The 26,402-nt window shown below is 48.6% G+C and overlaps 1 protein-coding gene across 6 annotated transcripts; it reads left to right on the top strand.

Moving 5' to 3' along the window:
• The first annotated feature begins 59 nt into the window (after positions 1–59).
• On the top strand, positions 60–26,402 carry PMF1 (polyamine modulated factor 1). 6 transcript variants are annotated; one of them, XM_034937488.2, is made up of 5 exons: positions 60–347; positions 18,694–18,799; positions 19,998–20,098; positions 22,721–22,855; positions 25,908–26,402. In XM_034937488.2, exons 1-5 carry the CDS (start codon positions 187–189, stop codon positions 25,945–25,947), a joined length of 543 nt encoding a protein of 180 aa, XP_034793379.1. In that variant the 5' UTR covers positions 60–186; the 3' UTR covers positions 25,948–26,402. The 6 variants fall into 6 exon arrangements, with proteins under 6 accessions (XP_034793379.1, XP_054969167.1, XP_034793366.1 ...); XM_055113192.1 differs by lacking the exon at positions 18,694–18,799 and adding an exon at positions 11,941–12,052; XM_034937475.1 differs by lacking the exon at positions 18,694–18,799 and adding an exon at positions 11,941–12,052 and having other exon boundaries at positions 22,660–22,855.

The following is a 26,402-nucleotide window of genomic DNA, read 5'->3' as shown; positions in this document are numbered from 1 at the left end:
CATCCCACCGCGCAGAGCCTCGCCTCCCCGCGACCCTCAGCCTCCGATGACTTCCCCGCCCCCGCCCTGCTCGGTGACAGACGTTCTACCGCTTCCAATCGGAGGCGCCCTTCGCGGGAGCGGCCAATCGGGAGCTCCGGCAGGCGGGGAGGCCGGGCCAGTTAGATTTGGAGGTTCAACTTCAACATGGCCGAAGCAAGTACCGCCAATCTAGGCAGCGGCTGTGAGGAAAAAAGGCATGAGGGGTCGTCTTCGGAATCTGTGCCACCCGGCACTACCATTTCGAGGGTGAAGCTCCTCGACACCATGGTGGACACTTTTCTTCAGAAGCTGGTCGCCGCCGGCAGGTAAAGTGGAGGCAGCCGCGGTGGGAGTGTTTGTTGGCACCGAAGCTCAAATCCCGCGAGGTCAGGACGGCCGCAGGCTGGCGCGCGGTGACGTGGGTCCGCGTTGGGGGCGGGGCAGTCGGACGAGGCGACCCAGTCAAATCCTGAGCCTTAGGAGTCAGGGTATTCACGCACTGATAACCTGTAGCGGACCGGGATAGCTAGCTACTCCTTCCTACAGGAAGCCCCGTTTTCACTAAAATTTCAGGTGGTTGGGAGGAAAGATAGAGCCTTTGCAAATTAGAGCAGGGTTTTTAATTTTTTTATTATCTTTGAGATAGGGCCTTGCGTTGTCGCCCAGGCTGGAGTGCAGTGGCGTGATAACTGCAGACTCGACCTCCTGGGCTCAAGCGATCTTCCCGCCCTAGCTTCCCAAGTAGCCGGGACTACAGGCTCGGGCTACCGCGCCCGGCTACAGATCAGGGTTTAAGTCGCGGCCCACCACTATGTGAGCAAGACGTAAGCCCCCTCTCCCTCGTCGGCTTCTTGTCAGTCAAGTGACAGCAATAGTACCTTTCTCATAGGGTCGTTTTGAGAATTAAATGAGTAAATACACCTAAGGCGCCTAGGACAGGACCTGACACATAGAAAGATTTGTTAGCTATTATGAGAATATCTTCTTCACTGGGAGATTGCCAGGACTAAATGTGTTACCATGAAAAGAAACATTTTTCCTGTCTCGACTTTTATTTTATTTATTTTTATTTTAATTTTTTGAGACGGAGTCTCGTCCTGTCGCCCAGGCTGGAGCAGTGGCGCGATCTTGGCTCATTGCAACCTCCGTCTCCCGGGTTCAAAGGATTCCCCTGCCTCAGCCTCCCAAGTAGCTGGGATTACAGGTGCACACTACCACACCTGGCTAATTTTTTGTATCTGTACTAGTAGAGACGAGGTTTCACCATGTTGGCCAGGCTGGTCTGGAACTCCTGACCTCGTGATCCACCCACCTCGGCCTCCCAAAGTACCAGGATTACAGGCGTGAGCCACCGCGCCCGGCCTTCACTTTTATATAATGTATATGACTCGAGAGTTTTGCCCGTGATCCCACCACCCCAGCACATCAGTGTTGAAACGCTTCCAGGAGTTCGGTGCCCTGACCACAGCCTCTCCTCCTCTAGCCCTCTCTATCCCCACTTCCCTGTTCTTTGGCTTCATCAGGACTCTCATCTGTTCCCAGTCCATTCCTCCTGGGTTCAGCACTTTACCTTTCCTACGCATAATTAATGATTTGTCTTCACTCATGACTCATCAAATATTTGAGTGTCAGATGCTGGGGATACCATGAGGCAGACAAGGCCTCTTGTCTTTTTGGAGCTTGCATTCAATGGGTAGAGACGCCAACATCATCATCACATAGGCTGGTAAGATAGTAAGGCCATTATTATGTGTCAACAGTGACTCATGCCTGTAATCCCAGTGCTTTGGGAGGCTGAGGCAGGAGGATCATTTGAGCCCGGAAGTTTGAGGCTTCAGTGAGTTATAACAGCCCCATTGCACTCCAGCCTAGGTGACAGAGCAAGACCCTGCCTCTAAAAAAGAAAAAAAAAAAAGATAATGAACAGGTAATGATACCACTAGATAGGATGCTTGGGGCGCCCATTCTGAGGTGGCATTTCAGCTGGAACTTGAAGGATGAGAAGGAACCAGATTATTATTATTATTTTTATTATTATTATTATTTTTAGGCAATGTCTAGCTCTGTTGCCCAGGCTGGAGTGCAGTGGCTCGATCTCGGCTCACTGCAGTCTCCACCTGCCGGGTTCAAGTGATTCTCCTCCCTCAGCCTCCCGAGTAGTTGAGATTACAGGTGCCTGCTACCACGGCCAGCTAATTTTTGTATTTTTTAGTAGAGACAGGGTTTCACCATGTTGGCCAGGATGGTCTCGAACTCCTGAGCTCAAGCGATCCACTCACCTCTGCCTCCCAAAGTGCTGGGATTACAGGCATGAGCCACTGCACCCTTTTTGAAGAATTACTGCACCTTTTTGAAGAATTACAGAACGAATGTATAGGAAAAGGGGACAGCCTGTGCAAAGTCCCTGAGGTGATCAGATATTCCGGGAACTGGCAGAGACCTTCTTGGCTACAGCATAGTGATCAGAGTAAAATGAGATGAGGCTGGAGAGGCAGGTAACAGCCTTATCATGCAGGGCCTAGTTTGCCATAATAATGAATTTGATAAAATAATTTGTAATCACTTTTATGAACCAATCATGGCACGTCATCATCATATGTCCTGGCATGGTCCCTCCCCTGTTGTATTTATTTTTCCCTACTCATTCTTGCCCTTGTCTCCCCTCCCATAGTCCCCACTTTCTCTTAGTTATATGTCCCCCCATTTATTTATTTATTTATTTATTTATTTTTATTTCTTTTAGAGATGAGGTCTTGCTGTGTTGCCCAAGCTGATCTCAAGCTCTGAGGCTCAAGTGATCCTCCCACCTCAGCCTCCCAGAGTGCTAGGATTACAGGCATGAGCCACAGTGCCCGTCCCATTTATTTATTTATTTATTTATTTATTTATTTATGAGACAGGGTCTTGCTCTGTTGCTCAGGTTGGAGTGTAATGGCACAATCTAGGCTCACTGCAACCCCTGCCTCTTGGGTTCAAGCGATTCTCCTGTCTCAGCCTCCCGAGTGGCTGGGATTACAGGCATGCACCACCATGCCCAGCTAATTTTCGTATTTTTAGTAGAGATGGGGTTTTGCCATGTTGGCCAGGCTGGTGTTGAACTCCTGACCTCAGGTGATCCGCCTGCCTCGGCCACTTATTTATAACACAAATATTTACTGACCATTGACAGTGTCAATAAATTTGTTCTAGTTCTAGTAGGGTTCTAGTTGCTGGAGATAAGGCAGTGATCAAGATGGACAAGGTTCCAATCTTCTTGGAGTAGACATTCTGGTACCATTAAAAAAAATAAAATTGAGCCTGGCGCAGTGGCTCACACCTGTAATCCCAGCACTTTGAGAGGCAGAGGCGGGTGGATCACTTGAGGTCAGAAGTTCGAGACCAGCCTGGCCAACGTAGCGAAACCCCATCTCTACTACAAATATAAAAATTAGCCGGGCCTAGTGGCGCATGCCTGTAATCCCAGCTACTCGGGAGGCTGAAGCAGGAGAATCGCTTGAACCTGGGAAGCGGAGGTTTCAGTGAGCCAAGATCCCACCATTGCATTCTAGCCTGGGCAACAGAGTGAGACTCTATCTCAAAAAAATAAAATAAAATAAAATAAAATCAGTGTAAAGGAATAGAGAGCAATGGGGAAGAGGGGTCAGGGTGAGGAGGAGGTTAAGGAAGTGGCATTTGACTGTATCCTTGTAAAATATGTTATATTTTTGTCTGTGTATGTTTTAAATTTATATGAATGATATTGTGCTACATATGTCATTTTTTACTCAACAACATTGTTTTCAAGATCTAACCATGTCAGGCCAGGTGTGGTGGCTTACGCTTGTAATCCCAGCACTTTGGGAGGCCGAGGTGGGTGGATCACTTGAGGTCAGGAATTTGAGACCAGCCTGGCCAACACGGTGAAACCCCGTCTCTACTAAAAATACAAAAATTAGCCGGGTGTCATGACGCCCACCAGTAATCTCAGCTACTTGGGAGGCTGAGGCAGGAGAATCACTTGAACCCAGGAGGCGGGGAAGTTGCAGTGAGCTGAGATTGTGCCACTGCACTCCAGCCTGGGCAACAGAGCGAGTCTCCAACTCAAAAAAAAAAAAAAAAAAAAAAACTAACCATGCTCTAAAAGTGCACATGCACATGGTTCATAGCTTCTTAGTGCTGCCTGTCAGTCCTTGATATGCATCCACCACTTACCCATTTCCTATCAGCTCCTCATCCATAAATTATTCCAGGGTGAATATCCTTGTACATTTCCACAGGAGCTAGTGCTAGAATTTCTCTGAGACATATAACTGGGAGAGGGATCACTGGATCCTAGAGTTTGCACCTACCTCTGTTCCATCAGATTACTTTCCAGAAAAGCTGTTCTTGTCTGCCACCTTCTCACTGTCACTGGGTTTTTTACCATTCTAATATTTGTCATTCTGCCAGGTGTGAAAGCGGTATCTTGTTTTAATTTGTGTGTCCCTGATTCCTGGCAGGTTTGGGCATTTCTTCATGTACTTAGTCATTTTGGCTTCCTCTTCTGAGAACTGCCTGCTCATTTCCTCCAGCCTTTCATTTTCAGACCTTTTTTAAAAATGGGTTTTTTATCTTGTTGATTTGCTAGAGTTGCTAGTATAGAAGGAAATATCTATTGGGTGATAACTTTGTTGGTGATGTCCTTTGAGGAACAGAAGTCTTCAATTAAATAAAAAGCAGCACACATTTTAACTGTTTCCATTTTCCCTTAAGAGGATGACACAGAAGGGAAATGCAGTTATGCCTGCAGACCCTTCATGAGCTGCATGGATCCTCCTGACTCCTTTTCTCAGCCTCTTGACTAACTCAAAGAGCCATTTAAAAAAATGCCAGATATAGGCCAGGCGCAGTGCTCATGCTTGTAATCACCAGCACTTTGGGAGGCTGAGGCGGGCAGATCACGAGGTGAAGAGATTGAGACCATCTTGGCCAACATGGTAAAACCCCATCTCTACTAAAAATACAAAAAAATTAGCCGGGCATGGTGGCACGCACCTGTAGTCCCAGCTACTCGGGAGGCTGAGGCAGGAGAATTGCTTGAACCTGGGAGGCGGAGGTTGCAGTGAGCTGAGATTGCGCCACTGCATTCCAGCCTGGGTGACAGAGCGAGACTCCGTCTCAAAAACAAAAACAAAAACAAAAAAACAGATATTGCCTAATCCGTTTTTTTTTAATCCTAATTTTCATGTAATTACTTCCATTCGTTTTTTTTCACCTTATGATTTGTGCTTTTGGGGTCTTGTTTATTTATTTATTTATTTATTTTAATTATTATTTTTTGAGACGGAGTCTCGGTCTGTCACCCAGGCTGGAGTGCAGTGGCGTGATCTTGGCTCACTGCAGCCTCCTCCCAGGTTCAAGCAATTCTCATGCCTCAGCCTCCCAAGTAGCTGGGACTACAGGTGCACACCACCACACCTGGCTAATTTTTATATTTTTAGTAGAGACCGGGGTTTCACCATTTTGGCCAGGCTGGTCTCAAACTCCTGACCTCAGGTGATTCGCCCGCCTCAGCCTCCCAAAGTGCTGGGATTACAGGTGTGAGCCACCATGCACCAAAAAAGACCTTGGGGTCTTTTTTATAAAGGCTATGCCCACATCTAGGTCACAAAGATAATCTCCAGTGTTTTCTTCTGTTAGCTGTTTCATCGTTTTACTCTTTAAATCTTTAATCTGGCTGGATTAAGGTATAAAGTGATAGTCTGAAGCCAGGCTTATTTTTCTAACTTTCCCAAATACCATCAACTACACAGCTCATCTCTATTGCTTGATGGAGCCCCCTTACCAATGGCCAGCTCCTAGCCCACTATGTCCCTGAGTCTATCTCCTGCCCCACCGATCTGCCTGTCTCTGCCAGTGCATGTGGGTTGTTAAAACCAGGCCCTTGTAGGAAACCTTATGTTTGGTCCAGCAAGTCCCATCTTTTCTCTTTATTTATTTATTTAGAGACAGGATTTTGCTCTGTTGCCCAGGCTGGAGTGCAGTGGCACAATCATGGCTCATTGTAGTCTCAACCTCCTGGGCTCAAGTGATCCTCCCAGCATAGCCTCCCAAGTAGCTGGGACTACAGGTGTGTACCACCACACTTGGCTAATTTTTTTTTCTCTTTGAGACAGGGTCATGCTCTGTCGCCCAGACCGGAGTGCAGTGGCATGATCACAGCTCACTGCAACCTCCGCCTCCCCGGCTTAGGTGATCCTTTCACCTCAGCCTCCCGAGTAGCTGGGACTACAGGCACACACTACCACACCCAGCTAATTTTTGTATTTTTTGTAGAAATGGGGTTTTGATATGTTGCCCATGCTGGTCTTTTTTTTTTTTTTTTTGAGATGGAGTCTGGCTCTGTCTCCCAGGCTGGAGTGCAGTGGCGCTGTCTCCGCTCACTGCAAGCTCCACCTCCCAGGTTCACGCCATTCTCCTGCCTCAGCCTCCCGGGTAGCTGGGACTACAGGCACCCGCCACCATGCCCGGCTAATTTTTTTCTATTTTTAGCAGAGACGGGGTTTCACTGTGTTAGCCAGTATGGTCTCGATCTCCTGACCTTGTGATCCACCTGCCTCGGCCTCCCAAAGTGCTGGGATTACAGGCGTGAGCCACCATGCCCGGCCTGCCCATGCTGGTCTTGAACTCCTGGGCGCTAGTGATCTTCCTGCCTCAGCGTCCTGAGTAGCTGCCTGAGACTACAGGCATGCACCACCTCACCTGGCCAATTTTTTAATATTTTTGTTTAGATTTTTTTGTAGAAATGGGGTCTTGCTACATTGCCCAGTCTGGTCTCCAACTTCTAGGATCAAGTGATCCTCCCGCCTCAGCCTCCTAAAGGGTCGGGATTACGGGTGTGAGCCACTGCACCCAGCCTGTCTCCAGTTTTTCCTCATCTTGGGGCATTCCGCCACCCTTCCTTTAAAACTACCCCTTTCAACGTAATTAATAACCTCTTTGTTGCTAAATACTTTGGAGATATATACATGTATGTGTGTGTGTGTGTGTGTGTGTGTGTGTGTGTGTGTATATATATTTTATTTTTTTTCAGACGGGGTTTCACTCTTGTTGCCCAGACTGGAGTGCAGTGGCGTGATCTCGGCTCATGGCAACCTCCACCTCCTGGGTTCAAGCAATTCTCCTCAGCCTCCTGAGTAGCCGGGATTATAGGTGCCCGCCACCACGCCCAGCTAATTTTTGTATTTTTAGTAGAGATGGGGTTTCACCATGTTAGCCAGGCTGATCTCGAACTCCTAACGTCAGGTAATCCACCTGCCTCAGCCTCCCAAAGTGCTGGGATTACAGGCATGAGCCACCGCGCCCAGCTGGATATATATTTTTAAAATATTTAACGTACTTGCTTTCTTTGTAGGCTTTGACATTGTCAACCACTCCTCTGTTCTTCAGATTTCTCCCTTGGTTTCCGACGTCATTCTCTGCCCCTTTACCTGACTAGCTGCTCCTTCCCGGGCTCCTCTTCTCCTGTCCTTTAAACGTGTGAATGTTGCCCTCTCCTTACTTTCACCCCCTCCTCCCATCTGATGTCTTGCTGCTACTGAAAGCCTTCGGTGACTGTCCATTGCTCCTCACCAGGGCTTCTAGGCCCGGGCTACCTCTTGTGCCCTGCTGCACTCATACTCACTCATACTGACCTCCTCATTGCCTGGAACTTCAAGTGCTTTCCTGCCTTGGCATCTGCACTTGCTGTTTGCTCTGCCAAGAATGGTCTTCCTCCATCTCTTCCCTGACCCGCTCTAAGGCCACCTTGCTCCCCTGGTTATTTGTCATGATAGACACCGGTTATTTATTCCTTCATAGCACATATTGCAGTCTGCTGTTCTGTTGTCTGCTTGTTTACTTATTTGTGGTCAGTCTCCCCTACATAAAACCTAAGGTCCTTGAGGGCAGTATCTTGTCTGTCTTGTTCATCATTCTCTATTCTTTACTCATCACGGTGCCTGGTATACAGGAGGCATTCAGTACATAGTTTTAGATAAATGGGGATTCCCAAGCAATATCTCCCCTGAGTTTCAGACCTCTAACTCCAACAGTCTACTACTACAAATCTCCATTTGGTGTCCCACAGAATCATCAGCTCAGCATGGGAACAGGATTTCTCTTCCACCTCTTCCCTTCTTGTGATCCCTGAGTTGGTTGAAGGAATTACCACTATCCATTCTCTAGGCTAAAGATTTGAGAGTCCTCATTGGCCTGTCCATCCCTTTCACTTCCATTCAACTGCCCACCCCTGTTGGCTTCAGCCTCTCTCACCTCCGACTCCTCCTTTCCATCCTTGCTGACACTGTCTGAGTTCAGGCCCTGACTGTCTCTCACTGTGACTCTTGCACCTGCCTCCAAACTGGCCCTCCAGCCTCAGTCTTGTGTCCTCCCACCAGTCTACAGCTCAGATTTGATCCGCTTCTCCTGCTTAAAATGTTTAATTGGTTCAGGGTTGCTTCCAGAATGAATGCAAGCTCCTTAGCACAGTGTACAAGGCCATTCCTTCCCATCTCACCAACCCCAAGTCAGGGCCATGGGAGTACAGCGCATGCACACCTGAGTGCCAGTGCAGACCACACATGGGCACGGAAGCTCTTCTGCACCAAGTGCTGCCCCCCTGCCTTCACCCCTGCCACCTTGTCTTCCCACTGCTGCTTCTCCTCACTAGAACATCCTTCTCCTCACTTGATTAAATAGGAACTTACTCTCAGCTGGTTTCCAGAGAAAGGGCTCAATAAGTGTCATATATGAATACATACTTTTTTTTTTTCTTTTTGAGATGGAGTTTCGCTCTTGTTGCCCAGGCTGGAGTGCAATGGCACGATCTCAGCTTACCTCAACCCCCACCTCCCAGGTTCAAGCAATTCTGCCACGTCAGCCTCCTGAGTAGCCAGGATTACAGGCATGAGCCACCACGCCTGGCTAATTTTGTATTTTTAGTAGAGATGGGGTTTCTCCATGTTGATCAGGCTGGTCTCAAACTCCTGACCTCAGGTGATCTGCCCGCCTCGGCCTCCCAAAGTTCTGGGACTACAGACATGAGCCACTGCTCCCAGCCGAATACAGACTTTTAAGTAGAGACGGGGTTTCACCATGTTGGCCAGGCTGGTCTCAAACTCCTAACCTCAGGTGATCCGCCCGCCTCAGCCTCCCAAAGTGCTGGGATTACAGGCGTGAGCCACCGTGTATGGCGACAGTTCTTAAGTTCTTAGATGCCATACTTAGAGATGTCCTTGTGGTTCAGTCTTCTGGCCTGGGATATGCCGCACAGGGTAAGATGTGTAAAGTGGCTTAAAGCCTACGTCTGGCAGTGACCAAGAAAAGAAAGCGAATTGCATTTGTAATGAACTAGTGCCAAAGACTGTTGGTATTCATAGGAAATAGTTCATCACAGGAAAAAGAGTGGTTTAATATATAAACTATTCTGACTATAAATGCCCTGGAAATATCTCACCCTCTTTGAATATGCAGGTGATGCCTGCTACTGGTGGTGTTTTGTTTCTGAAGGGTGGGCATGAGTCATCAAACTGTGGTGTGTGGCTCCAGGCCTGGCATGCTCATACTTTCCCTCCGTATGTTTCCAGACCATCCACCTCTTTCTGTCCCCACTGTTTTTGCCTTGCTCCAGGCTGCTGTTGTCTCAGCTGTGCTTCCTGAAGCCACCCTCACATGGCAGCCAAGTGCATGTCCTAAGGTGTAGATCTGTTCATATCACATCTCTGCTTCTGTCCCTTTTCTAGCTCCTCCGGTCATGATACATCCACACTCCAGACTCTGTGTCTGGCCCTGCATGGAAGCCAACATGGCCAGATGGCCTGGATTGAGTCCCAGCTGGCTCCATGACATGCTGGTTGTGTGACCTTGGGCAAGCTTCTCTCTGCCTCAGCTTCCTCATCTGAAAAATGGGGGTGATGATAATAGAACCCCGCCTCATAGAATCATGGTAAGGATTCAGTGAGTTATGTAGAGTACATAGAACAGGGCCTGGCACTAATCAGTCCTCAGTTTCCTATTATTACTGCATCTTCACACACATGCACATATGTGCACATGCACACACACACACACACCCTCCCCCCCGCCCTTCAGCTACACTGCCTGAACTTACTCCATGCTGCTCTTCTCCTGTCCTGTGGCCAGCTCCTGCTTCTCTCTCTGACATTGCTTCCTCTAGGGAGCCTTCCCCGAACCCCTGCTAAGGCCCCATGCTGTCTCATACCCATTTTCCCAAAGGTTGATCTGCAGTCCCTTTGACGGCAGGAATTGTACTGTTTCGTCTTTGGGTTTGTACCACCAAGCTTGGCCTGGTACCTGGTCGGTGCTCAGTAAGTGTCTATTAAATGAATACAATTATCCTGCTGGCATTTTTTATCTTCATGCTAATATTTATCAAACCACAAAGTTTCTTCCATCTTTCTCAGGAAAAGTATCCCAATTTCAGATTTTTGAAGTTTTCCCAGCAGTTTTCAAAGGAAGAAGCTAAACAATAAAAGACTAAATTAGTCCAAGAGACCAAATAACCTAAAGATATAATTAGGATTAATTTTAAGTATTTATTTTTAATTGACACATTGTAATTGTACATATTTATAGGGTACATATCTATGTTGTATAATGATCCAATCAGGGTAATTAGCATGTCATCTCATAGATTTATCATTTCTTTGTGGTGAGAACCTTCAAAAGCATCTCTTCTAGCTATTTGGCAATATGCAATATTTTACGGTTAACCACAGTCACTCTACTGTACAACACCAGAATCCTAATTGTACCTGTCGAAAGGCTAATTTTTAAAGGATAACCTTTTAATACAACGATTCATCTTGAATCACTGGCCTGGAGACTTTCCTCTTATTTTCATTAAGAAACATTTATCAGGCCGGGTGCAGTGGCTCACGCCTGTAATCCCAGCACTTTGGGAGGCTGAGGTGGGTGGATCATGAGGTCAGGAGACCGAGACCATGGTGAAACCCCGTCTCTACTAAAAATACAAACAATTAGCTGGGTGTGGTGACAGGGGCCTGTAGTCCCAGCTACTTGGGAGGCTGAGGCAGGAGAATGGTGTGAACCCCAGAGGCGGAGCTTGTAGTGAGCCGAGATCGCGCCACTGCACTCCAGCCTGGGTGACAGAGTGAGACTCTGTCTCAAAAAAAAAATGAAAATAAAAAAGAAACATTTATCTCTTTCTTCTTTCCCTCTTTCCTCCTCTCCCTTTCTCAGTCCTGGGGCTTCCCAGTGTACACAGGACCAGAAAGTGGAGAGAGAAAAAGACCAAATGGAGAATTTTTTTTTTTTTCCTTTTTGAGTCACTTTTGCTCTGTTGCCCAGGCTGGAGGGCAGTGGCACCATCTTGGCTCACTGCAACCTCCGCCTCCCGGGTTAAAGCGATTCTCCTGCCTCAGCCTCCCGAGTAGCTGGGATTACAGGCGCCCTGCTAATTTTTGTATTTTTAGTAGAGAGGAGGTTTTGCCATATTGGCCAGGCTGGTCTCGAACTCCTGACCTCAGGTAATCTGCCCACCTCAGCCTCCCAAAGTACTGAGATTACAGGCATGAGCTACCATGCCCTGATGAGAAACATTTCTTAATGAAATGGACAGCTGTATAGTGAATAGGGGATGAAGAGCAAGAATTTCTGTCACTCCAGTCCTCAGCTTTTTTTTTTTTTTTTTTAATTTCAGTAGTTTTTTGGGGAACAGGTGGTGTTTGGTTACATGGATAAGTTCTTTAGTGGTGATTTCCAAGATTTTGGTGCACCCATCACCCGAGCAGTGTACACTATACCCAGTATGTAGTCTTTTATCCCTCACCCCTCTCCCACCCTTTCCCCACAGTTGGCAAAGTCCATTGTACCATTCTTCTGCCTTTGCATCCCCAGCTTCTGTTTGTTTTGTTCTCAGCCTGTTTGTTTTGTTCTCAGCTCTCCACTCCTTCATTGGGACGGAAGTGCTGGTCCCCGCCTGCCCTCTGGTGGACAGTCTGTGAAACAGGCCTTCAGTTGGGCGGCATGCAGGTTACCACAGGGGAGGAAGGCAAGTCCTGGCTCCTTTTTTGGCTCCCTTAGCACTATGTACACCGTGATATTGTGTTACCCTCTTTTATCTTTCCATGCTGTCCTGCACAATTTATCTGCATATGTAAACCAACAGATTGACAAATGACCAGAGCCTGATTCTGTGCTTAAATATTTTGAAGTCAAATTCATTTAAATATTTTTATTTATTTGTTATTTTTTTTAGGTGAAGTCTCACTCTGTTGCCCAGGCTGGAGTGCAGTAGCACGATCTCTGCTCACTACAGCCTCCACCTCCCGGGTTCAAGCCATTCTTCTGCCTCAGCCTGCCAAGTAGCTGAGATTACAGGCATGTACCACCACACCTGGTTAATTTTTGTATTTTTAGTAGAGATGGGGTTTCACCATGTTGGCCAGGCTGGTCTCAAGCTCCTGACCTCAAGTGATCCCCCCACTTCGGCCTCCCAAAGCACTGGGATTACAGGTATGAGCCACTGTGCCTGGTTAATGTTTTTCTTTTTATTTTAACAATTTTTTTGTGAAGACAGGGTCTCACTATGTTGCCCAGGCTGATCTCGAACTCCTGGGCTAAGTGATCCTCCTGCGTTGGCCTCCCAAGAAAAAATAACAGGTTAAAATCAGTTAATATAGTCATCTCAGTTTTGAAACTCAGTAAATGTGGTTTTTAAAAGTTACTTTCATTTCTGATAAATTTAGCCTTTTTGAGGCCACAATTTGGCCTTTTCTCTCTAGTGGGGACAAATCCTGACAGCTGGTTCTTACCCCTGCTGGGTTGGTTTCTGCATGTGCAATTGCACACAAGCCTCATTCACTAGCACCTGCCTTCCACCTGGGAGGAGACTTCCCAGCTCTGGGGAGCCAAGTTACTGACTTCTATACTTCAGAAGGGCAGTGAGGACTGTTATTTTGAGATTAGTAAGAATAATTGTAGCTAACATGAAGCATTTCAATGTGCTGGGCACCGTACTGAGGACTTTATATATTTTACCTCACTTAATCTGCACAGTAATTTTGTGAGGCCTAGATAGTTATTATCCCCATTTGACAGAGGAGGAAACTGAGGTTTATAGAGGTAAAGAAGTAGTCTGAGGTCACTAGTTGATGAGTGGTAGAGATAGGATTTGAATCCAGGGAAAATGACAGGTAGTCTGTCCAGAGAACCAGTAAAGTTACCCAGTATGCATTGGGTAGCTGGATGACCTCTTATGTACCCTTGGAGGCCAGGGCCAAGAGACCATCCCGTCATGGGGTGAAGAGGGGCCTTGGCAGAGAGGTTGCAGAGGAGGCTCCTGGGGGAGGACTCCTCTTCCCAAGCTTTTCAGGTCCTGGGATCCTGGGGTCCAGGGTGGGCAGCCCAGGCCTTACCTTAGCCCCAGTCACCCAGTCTACAGAGCGTCTTACATGCTGCTGTGCATCTGACATGGTTGTGGGCACCCTGGAGATCCCAGCAGCATTGCAGACGGCATCCTTGTCCACAAGGATATTATAATTTGCGTAAAAAGATAAAATTTGACACTTGGGGCAAATGGTCATGAATTAAAAATTTTTTTTTGGCCAGGCTCAATGGCTCACGCCTGTAATCCCAGCACTTTGGAAGGCCGAGGTGGGTGGATCACCTGAGATTGGGAGTTCAAGACCAGCCTGGCCAACATGGTGAAACCCTGTCTTTACTAAAAATACAAAAATTAGCTGGGCGTGGTGGTAGGCACCTGTAATCCCAGCTACCTGGGAGGCTGAGGCATGAGAATGCTTGAACCCAGGAGGCGGAGGTTGCAGTGAGCCAAGATTTAAAATTTCTTTTAATTTTTTAAAAAATTTATTTTATTTTATTTATTTATTTTTTTTTGAGACAGAGTCTTGCTCTGTCGCCCAGGCTGGAGTATAGTGGCGCGATTTCAGCTCACCGCAATCTCCGCCTCCCGGGTTCAAGCGATTCTCATGCCTCAGCCTCCTGAGTAGCTGGGATTACAGGTGTCTACTACCATGCCTGGCTCATTTTTTATATTTTTAGTAGAGATGGGTTTTCTCCATTTTGGTCAGGCTGGTCTCGAACTCCCGACTTCAAGTGATCCCCTTGCCTTAGCCTCCCAAAGTGCTGGGATAACAGGTGTGAGCCACTGCGCCTGGCCTTAAATTTTTTTTTATTGAGACAGGGTCTTGCTGTGTTGCACAGGCTGGTCTCCAACTCCTGGGCTCAAGTGATCCTCCTGCCTCAGCCTCAGAGAATGCTGGGATTACAGGCGTGAGCCACTGCACCTGACTATGATTTTTTTTTTTTTTTTTTTGAGACGGAGTTTCGTTCTTGTTGCCCACACTGGGGTGCAATGGCATGATCTCAGCTCACTGCAACCTCCGCCTCCCGGGTTCAAGTGATTCTCCTGCCTCAGCCTCCGAAGTAGCTGGGATTACAGACATGCGCTACCACACCCAGCTAATTTTTGTATTTTTAGTAAAGATAGGGTTTCATCATGTTAGTCAGGCTGGTCTCGAACTCCTGACCTTAGGTGATCTGCTCCTGACCTCAGGTGATCTGCCCGCCTCGGCCTCCCAAAGTGCTGGGGTTACAGGCATGAGCCACCGCACCTGGCGATTTTTTTTTTTTTTTTTTTTAGTGTATCACTTTCCTGCTTCTCCCTGAGTATATTTTTCAGAAAATCCACAAGGGCATTCAAAACATTCCCAATTCTGCATTGGCTCTCAAGAAAGACATCACCTTATTCCTGTACTCACTGACACTGGCACCAGTCTGGCTGCCTTTCTCCTTGGTTAAGCCACATTGTCCTGTTAGCATATATTTCATCTTGTGTCTGTGTATGAGTGTGTGTGTTTCTGTGGTCCTTCACTTTCACTGAATTATCATACCATAAAGGAGACCTCAGAACAGGTCACAGCCAGCGCTGGTGGTCAGAATTTGCTTCACCCCTGCCCTGGGCCCTATCCGCTGTCAGCTGCCTGAGCTGAAGAGAGATGCGTCCAGCTCAGACCCTCCGCCTGCTGAGTAGGCTGGGTGGAGGAACAGGATCTCCCATGTCTAAGCCAAACCTGTTTTAAGCCACAATTACCCAGTTTCAATTCCAGCCCTGCTTGGTCAGCATCATGTGTTCCTCCACGTTCCTCCTGGTAGCCACAGACTGCGTGGCTAGTCAGGCCAGCAGCAAAACAAGATATCTGGGAGTCTGCTGAGGGTTGAAGGAATGCCCATCGTCTATTCTGTGTACAGTATTGTTTTTGTTTTTGTTTTGTTTTTTGAGACGGAGTCTTGCTGTGTCGCCCAGGCTGGAGTGCAGTGGCGTGATCTCAGCTCACTGCAACCTCCGCCTCCCAGGTTCAAGTGATTCTCCTGCCTCAGCCTCCTGAGTAGCTGGGACTACAGGCATGTGCCACCACGCCCAGCTAATTTTTTGTATTTTTAGTAGAGATGGGGTTTCACTATGTTAGCCAGGATGGTCTCCATCTCCTGACCTCATGATCCGCCCGCCTTGGCCTCCCAAAGTGCTAGGAATACAGGCATGAGCCACCGCGCCCGGCCTACTGTATTGTTTTTTTAGGTACCTAAGCTTAGCTTCCAAGGTGTACTCACATGGAATGTGTATCACTGAAAAGGTGAGAGACCGCCACTCTGACCCAGAAGTGTACTGGTAGTTGCTTACAACCAGCTCTCTGAAAAGAGAGCCCCGGTTTGCAGTGTTTGCCAATTTCCAAGGTGTAGATACTCCTAAGCTACCAACATGGCATCACTAGACACAGTGTTGAGAAGAGCTGGGCAGCAGCTACCTTGATCCAGTATTTCCACCAGACAGAGACAATATATACAAATTACCTCAAGAGCAGAGTAAAAGGTGGTAGAATGATTAGGAAGTGGTATGTTTGGAGTCTTTAGGACCTTTGTTTTGTTTTTGTTTTTTTTTTGAGATGGAGTGTCGCTCTTGTTGCCCAGGCTGGAGTGCAATGGCGTGATCTCAGCTCACCGCAACCTCTGCTTCCCGGGTTCAAGCAATTCTCCTGCCTCAGCCTCCCGAGTAGCTGGGATTACAGGCGTGCATCACCACGCCCGGCTAATTTTTTGTATTTTTTAGTAGAGACGAGGTTTCTCCATGTTGGTCAGGCTGGTCCCGAACTCCCAACGTCAGGTGATCCACCGGTCTCTGCCTCCCAAAGTGCTGAGATTACAGGCATGAGCCACTGCGCCCAGGACCTTTGCTTTTGAAGTTAATTTATTGTCAGTTTATGTAATTTAATTCTTAATAATGGCTGTGTTTAACACTTGGCCCAGAGTTCCTGGAAATTTGGCAGTTCTCTCTTGCAGGCCACTGTGAGCTGGCTCCAGTATACCACTGCTCTTAGTCTTCACCTGTTTCCAAAAACATTGTTTGGGAGCGGGTTTCGTGAGGAGGCTTAAAGAGCCATGAGAAAGGGAGGACCCAGCAGTGACTCCCTGGCTAGGGGTGGGGCTTTGTGTTGGGCATCAGGGCCCTAATGCCCTGTTTACCCAGTGGCCCACCAGCCTGATCCTCACAGCCAAGGAGCATCCTGACCTACAGTACAGCATCAGTGTGAGCTTTTGTGTATTTGAAGATCTTCCTTGGTTCAGGCGCTTTCTGCAAGTCACTCAAACACTGCTTCATCTGACCACACCCGCTCCCAATTTAAAGAAGATCGTTGATACACTGTTAGCCCTATAACTCTGGCCTTTTTCTTTTAAACCACTCTCTACAAGAGATGATTATCACTTGCATGTGAGTTTCTGCATTTCTGCCATCTCTCCTTCTCTACTGGAAGCTCTGGGAGGGCCGTGTCAGTCTTATCCACCTCGAATACCCAGTTCCTGGTGGGTGATCAGCATATAGCAGACACTCAGTGAATATTTGTTGAAGGGGAAGGGCCTGAGAGAGTGGACAGAGAGACACAGGCAAGGGAGAGGGAGGAAACAAAGGGGAGGGAGAAAAACAGCCAAAAGAGTTCATTTAACTTGAGTTTCTCTGTCCAAGAGGAATGAGCCATTGGGAATATACTGGATACCGTTGAATACTTCCAGCTGCAAAGGATTTATCAGTGAGGAGCTCTCAGCTGCTAGTGGCAGAGACCTGATTTAAAATCAGGCTTGGCTGGGCATGATGGCTCACCCCTAGACTCCCAGCACTTTGGGAGGCTGAGGCAGGAGGATTGCTTGAGCCCAGGAGTTTTTTGAGACGAGTCTGGGCAACACAGTGAGACCGTGACTCTACAAAAAAATAAAAATAAAAGAATTAGCTGGTCATGGCAGGCACGGTGGCTCATGCCTGTAATGCCAGCACTTTGGGAGGCCGAGATGGGCGGATCACGAGGTCAGGAGATCAAGACCATCCTAGCTAACACGGTGAAACCCCCGTCTCTACTAAAAATACAGAAAAATTAGCTGGGCGTGGTGGTGGGCACCTGTAATCCCAGCTACTCAGGAGGCTGAGGCAGGAGAATGGTGTGAACGCGGGAGGCGGAGCTTGCAGTGAGCCAAGATCGCGCCACTGCACTCCAGCCTGGGCGACAGAGCAAGACTCCGTCTCAAAAAAAAAAAAAAAAAAAAAAAAAGATTTAGCTGGTCATGATGGTGTGCACCTGTAGTCCTAGCTACTCAGGAGGCTGAGGCAAGAGGATCCCTTGAGCCCAGGAGTTGGAGTTGGAGGTTGCAGTGGGCTCTGATTGTGTCACTGCACTCCAGCCCGGGTGATGGAATGAGATCCTGTCTCAAAAAGAAAAGTAGAAAATCAGGCTTCAGGCTGGATTACACCTGTAATCCTAGCACTTTGGGAGGCTGAGGCGCGTGGATCACCTGAGGTTAGGAGTTCAAGACCAGCCTGGCCAACATGGTGAAACCCCATCTCTACTAAAAATACAAAAATTAGCCAGGCGTGGTGGCGGGTGCCTGTAATCCCAGCTACTCGGGAGGCTGAGGTAGGAGAATCGCTTGAACCCAGGAGGCAGAGGTTGCAATGAACCAAGATCACGCCACTGCACTCCAGCTGGGTGACAGAGCGAGACTGCCTCAAGAAAAAAAAAGGAAAGAAAATCAGGCTCCAACAATAAGAGAAATATATTACCTCATGTAACAAGAAGCCCCAAAGTAGAGTGGCTGCAGGTTGGTGTAAACTCTGCCCTCAGGCCAGGGCGCCATGGTTGCCAAAGAGCATCACCTGGATATGGTAATGTCCTGCCGAGAGAGCATCAGTTGCTTTCTATGTGGCTCTTCTTAGGAGTAAGCCAATCTCTCCCAGATGTCACATGCCCTGTCCTAATCCAAGTCCTTCAGGGCACTAGAATGACCAGAGGCTCTCAAAGTGTGGTTCCCCAGACCAGCACCATCAGCCTAACCCGAGAGCTTGCTAGAAACTGTGGAAGGAGTGAGGAGTAATCTTCAAGAGATAAACACTTAAACTCACCTGGGGCTCTCCTAAGAAGGAGTGAGGATGCTGATGGGGCATTGATGGGGTTGAACCATCCTCAGTGACTCGTGCTTAGATGAGAGATTTGCATCCACTGGCTTTAACCAGGGCCATGAAGTGGACAGAGCTCAGAGTCCTGTAATGCGAAGCGGAGGTACCCAGGCAGGCTGATGGCCGGCCTCATGCTTGGCCCTTCCCACCTTTGCTTCTCTCCTTCCCGCCAGCTACCAGAGATTCACTGACTGCTATAAGTGCTTCTACCAGTTGCAGCCTGAGATGACACAGCGAATCTATGACAAGTTTATAGCTCAGTTGCAGACATCTATCCGGGTGAGTGGCGGGAAGCCTGGCAGGTGCTGTTGACTTGGGTTCTGTCTCCAGATTGTCAGTCCCCTGAGGGCAGTGGCCCCACCCTCTACACCTCTGTCTCCTCAGCCCCTAGAGCTGTCCTGGGTGCCCAGCAGGCTGCAGCATCCATCGTCACTCCCCTCCAAATGATGCGGGTATCTTAGATGCAGCCTTTGCTCACTGTCCTGTATTGTGATTATGTGTTTTATGTTGCCTGCTCTCTAGACCATGTAAACTCAGCAAAGGCTGATGGGGTCTTTTTTTTTTTAAGTCAGGATCTTGCTCTGTCACCCAGGCTTGAGTACAGCGGCATAATCACAGCTCCCTGCAGCCTCAAACTCTGGGCTCAAGCGATCCTCCCACCTTGGCTTCCCAAAGTGCTGGAATTACATGAACTACCAGCCTACAGGCTCTTTTTAAATATTTCCCACTTTAGGCCGGTACAGTGGCCTAAAATTTTAATTTTTTTCTTCCTTTTTTTTTTTTTTTTTGAGACAGGGTCTGGCTCTGTCACTCAGGCTGGAGTGCAGTGGCGTGATCTCAGCTCACTGCAGCCTCTGCCTCCTAGGCTCAAGCAATCCTCCTACCTCAGATTCCAGAATCACTGGAACTGTAGAAGTGCACCACCACGCCTAGCTAAAAAGATTTTTAAAATAAAAATAAATAAATAAAACATTTTCCCCACTTTATATTTTATTTCCTTAATTATTTTTGTTTGCTTTTTTGAGGCAGAGTCTCATTCTGTTGCCCAGGCTATAGTGCAGTGGCGCAATCTCGGTTCACTACAACCTCCGCCTCCCAGGTTCAAGTGATTCTTGTGCCTCAGCCTCCCGAGTAGCTGGGATGACAGCTGAGTGCCACCACATCCAGCTAATTTTTTTTTTTTTTTTAGTAGCGACAGGGTTTCACCGTGTTACCAGGCTGGTCTCGAACTCCTGGTCTCAAGTGATCCACCCACCTCGGCCCTCCCAAAGTGCTGGGATTACAGGCGTGAACCACGACGCCCAGCCTATTTTCTTAATTATAAAAGCCACATGTAGAAAAGTTGGAATGTTAGGGAAAGCATAAAGACCTAGAACAGAAATTAGCCAAAATCTTACCAAGTGCTGTCAGCAGTTTAGCATATTTTTGCCATGAGCTCATCTCATGTCATTACAGCTCTTTCCTCCTTTCTCTTCAGGAGGAAATCTCTGACATCAAAGAGGAGGGGAACCTAGAAGCTGTCTTGAATGCCTTGGATAAAATTGTGGAAGAAGGCAAAGTCCGCAAAGAGCCAGCCTGGTGAGAGTGGGGTGGGGAGGTGAGAAGGCACAGGAAAGAGGCAGCAATTAAGCTTTTTTTTTTTTTTTTCTAGAGTCAGGGTCTCACTGTGTTGGCCAGGCTGGTCACAAACTCCTGGCCTTAAGCTGTCCTCCCACCTTGACCTCCCAAAGTGCTGGGATTACAAGCTTGAGCCACAATGCCTGGACAGTTCAGCTTCTTGAAGGAGACTTTAAGACTGACCCAAGCAGGGAGTGGTGACTCATGCCTGTAATCCCAGTTATTCAGGGGGCTGAGGTGGGAGGATCACTTGAGACCAGGAGTTCAAGAGTTCAGAACCAGCCTGGGCAATATAGTGAGACCCTGTCTCTAAAAAAAACTTTTAAAAGGCTGACCCTGTATCCACCATATCCATGAGACTCTGGGCTTGTTGCCCCTGAGAGAGAACCTTTTGACAGGGACAAGTAGAGCAGACAGACACCAAACAGTAACCGAAAACTGTTGTACCGCATAGTTCCCTTCAGGGGAGGAGAGCCCCAGGTAAGCCATGTTGTTGAGGGGATTAGGGAGGGAAGTAGTTTGAGGCCAGACTGAAGAAGCCTTCCTGAGGGAGCTCATTTTAGGGTCTGTTGGTCCTGTGGGAGAAAGGGTGGGTGGGGGGAGTGGGAGGAGGCAGAATAGTGAGGTTTGGAATCACCATGTACATCTTACAGGTGTAGATGAGGCTGGTGGGGCAACTGGTTTTTATACATTTGTTCATTCAACAGGTTAGGGAGCACCTACTATATGATCGATATTGTTTTTTTTTTCTATTTTTTTTAAGACAGAGTCTTGCTCTGTTGCCCAGGTTGGAGTACAGTGGTGTGATCTTGGCTCATTGCAACCTCCACCTCCTGAGTTCAAGCAATTCTCCTGCCTCAGCCTCTTGAGTAGCTGGAATTACAGGCGCCCACCACCATGCCTGGCTAATTTTTGTATTTTTAGTAGAGATGGGGTTTCACCATGTTGGCCAGGCTGATCTCGAACTCCTGACCTCAGGTGATCCTCCTGCCTCGGCCTCCCAAAGTGCTGGGATTAAAGGTGTGAGCCCTCGCGCCCAGCCTCGATACTGTTTTAGATGCCAGAAACTTAGCAGTGAACAAGACAGACCAAATATCTACTCTCCTGGAGCTGACATTTCAGCAGCAGCCAGCTACCTGGTACACCAAGTGCAAGGTGGAGAAGTGGGGCCTGGGATGAGCCGTGGAGAGCAGGGGCCAGCAAGACCCGAGCAGCTGAGCCCCTGCCTCCTGCAACCCTCCCTCCCTTAGAATCCTAGGCCAGAGGGAGTAGAAATCTTTTTTGTAATTTCCAATTTTTAAAAATGCTCTGTGACCTTAATACTTAAGAGAATTAAGTTTCACAACTGAAAAAGAATTTTTTTTTTTTTTTTGAGATGGAGTCTCACTGATTTGTCCAGGCCAGGCTAGAGTACAATGGTGCGATCTCAGCTCACTGCAACCTCAGCCTCCCGGGTCCAAGCGATTCTCCTGCCTCAGCCTCCCGAGTAGCTGGGATTACAGCACCTGCCACCACACCTGGCTAATTTTTGTATTTTTAGTAGAGATGGGGTTTCACCATGTTGGCCAGGCTGGTCCCAAACACCGGACCTCAGGTGATCCACCTGCCTTGGCCTCCCAAAGTGCTGAGATTACAGGCATGAGCCACCGCGCTCAGCCATTGAAAAATATTTTTTTTTTTTTTTTTTTTTTTTGAGACAGAGTCTTGCTCTGTCTCTCAGGCTGGAGTGCAGTGGCACGATCTCGGCTCACTGCAAGCTCTGCCTCCTGGGTTCACGCCATTCTCCTGCCTCAGCCTCCCAAGTAGCTGGGACTACAGGCACCCACCACCATGCCCGGGCTAATTTTTTGTATTTCTAGTAGAGATGGGGTTTCACCATGTTAGCCAGGATGCTCTTGATCTCCTGACCTCGTGATCTGCCTGCCTTGGCCTCCCAAAGTGCTGGGATTACAGGCGTGAGCCACCACACCTGGCCTGAAAAAGAATTTTTAAAGAACTCACAGTGCTTTCCACCTCTTGTGTAATCTTGCCTCCTCAGACTTGACTTTCCTTATCTTCCCAGATCAGCCAACACTTATGGGGGCCTCCCACAGTCTGGGCCCTCTGTCAGGAGCCACCCCCAACCTCTCAAGCTCACAGTCTGGTGGACTGGATGCACCAGCCGGGCACATGGTCACAAAGACAGAGGCAGGGGCTACAAAGTCACCCTGAAGTGTTCTGGATAGGGGAGTGTGTGTGGAGGAAAGGAGGGGAATGTGGGGTATGGTCGGGAAGGCTAAGATAGGGGCTGAAGTGAGAAGGGGGAGAGGTGGACCCCTAAGCATTGAAACCCAGGGAAAGGAAGTGTGCATTCCTACGAGGAACAGGTCTTGGGAGGTGAGAGGGACCACGGGAGAGACCTGGGAAGCCAGCCCAACTTGGGACAAGGTGGGCATGTCACCGAGTGTGGGCTTGGAAGCTGAACCCTCTTCCACAAGGGCCTTCCGCCTCCCTCATTCCTTGTGCCCCGTGTGGCCCTCCAGGCGCCCCAGCGGGATCCCAGAGAAGGATCTGCACAGTGTTATGGCACCCTACTTCCTGCAGCAACGGGACACCCTGCGGCGCCATGTGCAGAAACAGGAGGCCGAGAACCAGCAGCTGGCAGATGCCGTCCTGGCAGGGCGGAGGCAGGTGGAGGAGCTGCAGCTACAGGTCCAGGCCCGGCAGCAGGCCTGGCAGGTCAGTGTCCCAGCCTGCCTCTTCCTCTTCCTTCTCTAATGGGCCCTCTGAGATCCGCAAATTGGTGGCTTCCTCCATTCCAACACAGGGGACCCCCACAGGGGGTAGGAGAGCTTGCCCCCTGGGGAACAGTCATGAATTACCTCTCCTTGGGCGTGTGCAGTAGCCTCTGCCAGCCTCAGCAGACAGTCTCCCCCAGATCCTCCACCAGGCACAGGCATGTGTTCCCCTGATGGAGCAGGTGAGGACCCAGGCCCAGAGAGGGCAGGTGAGTCACCCAAGGTAACAGCGCCTCCACATCAGATTTGGAGTTAAAACCTGGTGCTGGTTCTACTGCTCCATGTGACCACTGCCCAACATAGATACATATATTCTAAACCCGGTATATGGTAGGGGGATGGGAAGAGAACAAGAACAGAGGATGAGACAGTATTTTTTAAAATTGATACATCATATTTTACATATTTAGGAAGTACATGTGATATTTTGCTACATGCATAGAACGTGCAGTGATCAAGTCAGGGTATTTGAGGTGTTCATCACTTTGAGTATTTATCATTTCTATGTGTTGGGAGCAATTCAAGACCTCTCTTCTAACTACTTTGGTTTTGGTTTTGTTCTGAGATGGGGGTCTCGCTATACTGCCCAGGCCAGTCTCGAACTCCTGGCCTCAAGCAGTCTTCCTGTCTCAGCCTCCTGAATAGCTGGGATTACATGTGCTCATCACTGCACAAGGCTCTTCTTAGCCACTTTGCAATATGGAGTACATTGTTGTTAACTATAGTTACCTTACACTACTGTTGAACAGTAGAATTTACACCTTTTACCTAACTGTATGTTTATGCCATTAAACTACCTCTCTTCATCCCCCACCCTTTCCCCCAGCCTCTGTTAACTATCATTCTACTCTTTACCTTTATGAGATCAACTTTTCTCTGCATCCTCACCAGCATGTTATTTTTTGTCTTTTTTTTTTTTTTTAGACAGAGTCTCACTCTGTTGCCCAGGCTGGAGTGCAGTGGCACGATCTCAGCTCACTGCAACCTCCACTTCCCAGGTTCAAGCCATTCTCATGCCTCAGCCTCCTGAGTAGCTGGGATTCCAGGCATGAGCTGCCACACCCAGCTAAATTTTGTATTTTTAATAGAGATGGGGTTTCACCATGTTGGCCAGGCTGGTCTCAAACTCCTGGGCTCAAGCAATTCACCCACCTCAGCCTCACAACGTGCTGGGATTACAGACTTGAGCCACCACACCTGGCCCCAGAAATGTTCTATTTCAACTTTGTTTTTGAGACAGTCTTGCTCTGTTGCCCAGGCTGGAGTGCAGTGGCATGATCTTGGTTCACTGCAACCTCCGCCTCCTGGGTTCAAGTGATTCTCCTGCTTCAGCCTCAGCCTCCCGAGTAGCTGGGATTACAGGTACCTGCTGCGACGCCTGGTTAATTTTGTATTTTTAGTAGAGACGGGGTTTCACCATGTTGGCCAGGCTGGTCTTGAACTCCTGGCCCCAGGTGATCCACCTGCCACAGCTTCCCAAAGTGCTGAGATTACCCACTGTTTGTTCTTGACACCTTTGCCGACAATCAGTTGGCCATAAGTATATGGATTTATTTCTGAGTCTGTATTCTGTTATACTATTGGTTATGTGTCTGTTCTTATAACAGTACCATGCTGTTTTGGTTACTAGAGCCTTGTACAATTTGAAGTCAGGTACTGTGATGCCTCCAGCTTTGTTCTTTGTGCTCAGGATTATTTTGACTATCTGCCATTGCCCAATATTTAAATAACGTGTATATTAGAATGACTTGTAGAGCCTTCACACATCTAACACATATCCTCCATGCCACAATTGTGTGTCCTTTGAGGGCGAACTTAACTTTTGAAAGTGGCCCGACATCACTTGGGGCCACATTGGGTGAAGAAAGGAGAAGACGATGATCAAGCTGGATGACACAGTAGCAGCTTGGCTGCACCACAATGAGACAGATTTTCCTATGGGCTCAAAGTGCATTTCCAAGAGAAGCTTTCTAGTAGGGCTCAAGTGGCGGCATCTCTGTCGAACTCTCTCCATCCTTCATGTCAGTATCCAATGTACATCTACTTATAGCCACTTGACAGCCCCCTTCCTGGGGCAAACACTCATATTCCTGAGGGATACAGGTCCCCAAATTTATGGCTCCTGGATCTCCCTGGTCTTCTCTTCCCAATACCAGTTAGCTGTAGCCTGAAGGCCCTGCTGCAGCTTGGGAAGGGCCCCGGCCGGGAGGCAGTGACAAGTGGAAGGCCGGCAGCTGCTCTGCTCCCTACTGTCTCCACTCCCTCTGCTCTCCCCACATCACAGACTGGCCTGGGGGACTGGGCAGCAGGCGCGAAAGTGGTGGTGACAAAGGACCCCCCCAAGCCTGGTGCCATCTTGCAGGGCACAGCTCCGAGTTGTGTCTTGGGCACTCCCAGGGCCCCCTGCTGAGTCCTCAGGCAAGGCGCTGCTCCACCATCGCCACTCAGTCACCATGAGGCCATGGGTCACTCCTGTCTCTGGGTCCTGGCTTCCAAATTGGCTAGATAATGATCCCAGGGCCTCACCAGCTCTGAGATTCAGTGCTATCCTAAGAGGAACAAAGCCCCCTGCTCTTAAAGCCATGCCCCACCCATTCCAGCTACAGACCCTCACGTTGTTCGACATGGGCAATTTCCATGTCTGTAACTCAACTGAAAGTGTACTTAATTCAAGAAAGTTTCTCGCTAGAAAGCTCTGTTGAGGTCAGAGGATTGAAGGGCCACTTTGGGGACCCTTGCTGAAGATGGGCTCTGCTCTGGGGATGCCCAGCCTAGGTGGTCACAGAACCCAGCTTGCTATAAATACTTGCCGAATGGTGGGGACTTCCTGATGTGCCTTCATCCTAACATGCTCTGCAGGGCCCATGACTTAGCCACAGACTCCATCCATATTGTCCTGGGGGAAACCCCAGGCCTGGAGTCAGGGACAGTGGAGGGCAAGGATTTGGGTTTTCTTAGATCCCAGTTTGTCTGTTGTCTCCCATTGATTTCAGGCTCTACACAGAGAACAGAGGGAGCTGGTTGCTGTGCTGAGGGAGCCTGAGTGAGGAGACCGCCAGCCCCAGAAGCAGAGGGCAGTCAAGGTCAAGAGCCTGTGGTCCAGCATGCCTGGCCTGGGCGGGCTACCTCTGAGAACGGCTGAAATGGTGCCCAGTCCATCAGCAGTGATGGAATTTGCTGGAGGACTAGGCCAGAGCAAGCCTCACTGCCACTGTGCCTTTGGGGCACCCTTGGGGTTGGACATACACCCCCTTTAGATTCCTCTGTTTCTTCTACCTGGATAATTCTTGGCCATGTTCTCTCTTCTCTAGGTTCAGGTCAGCTGTGCCCCTCCGCCCCCCTCCTGCTGGTTCCCCAGCCCTTTTCCCTGGGCCTGGCTTGGAGAATCTGTTTTCAATCTCCACTGATTGCCCCCTTGCTGGCCAGCCCAGGGGCCTTTACCATGTTCTCTCCACATCCGTAAATAAACTTCCTTCACTACACTGTAA

The sequence above is a fragment of the Pan paniscus genome, chromosome 1 (assembly GCF_029289425.2).
Source record: "Pan paniscus chromosome 1, NHGRI_mPanPan1-v2.0_pri, whole genome shotgun sequence".
NCBI classification, from domain to species: Eukaryota; Metazoa; Chordata; class Mammalia; order Primates; family Hominidae; genus Pan; species Pan paniscus.
The sequence above is the reverse complement of the archived record's forward strand: the minus strand, read 5'-3'. Positions and strand labels throughout refer to the sequence as shown.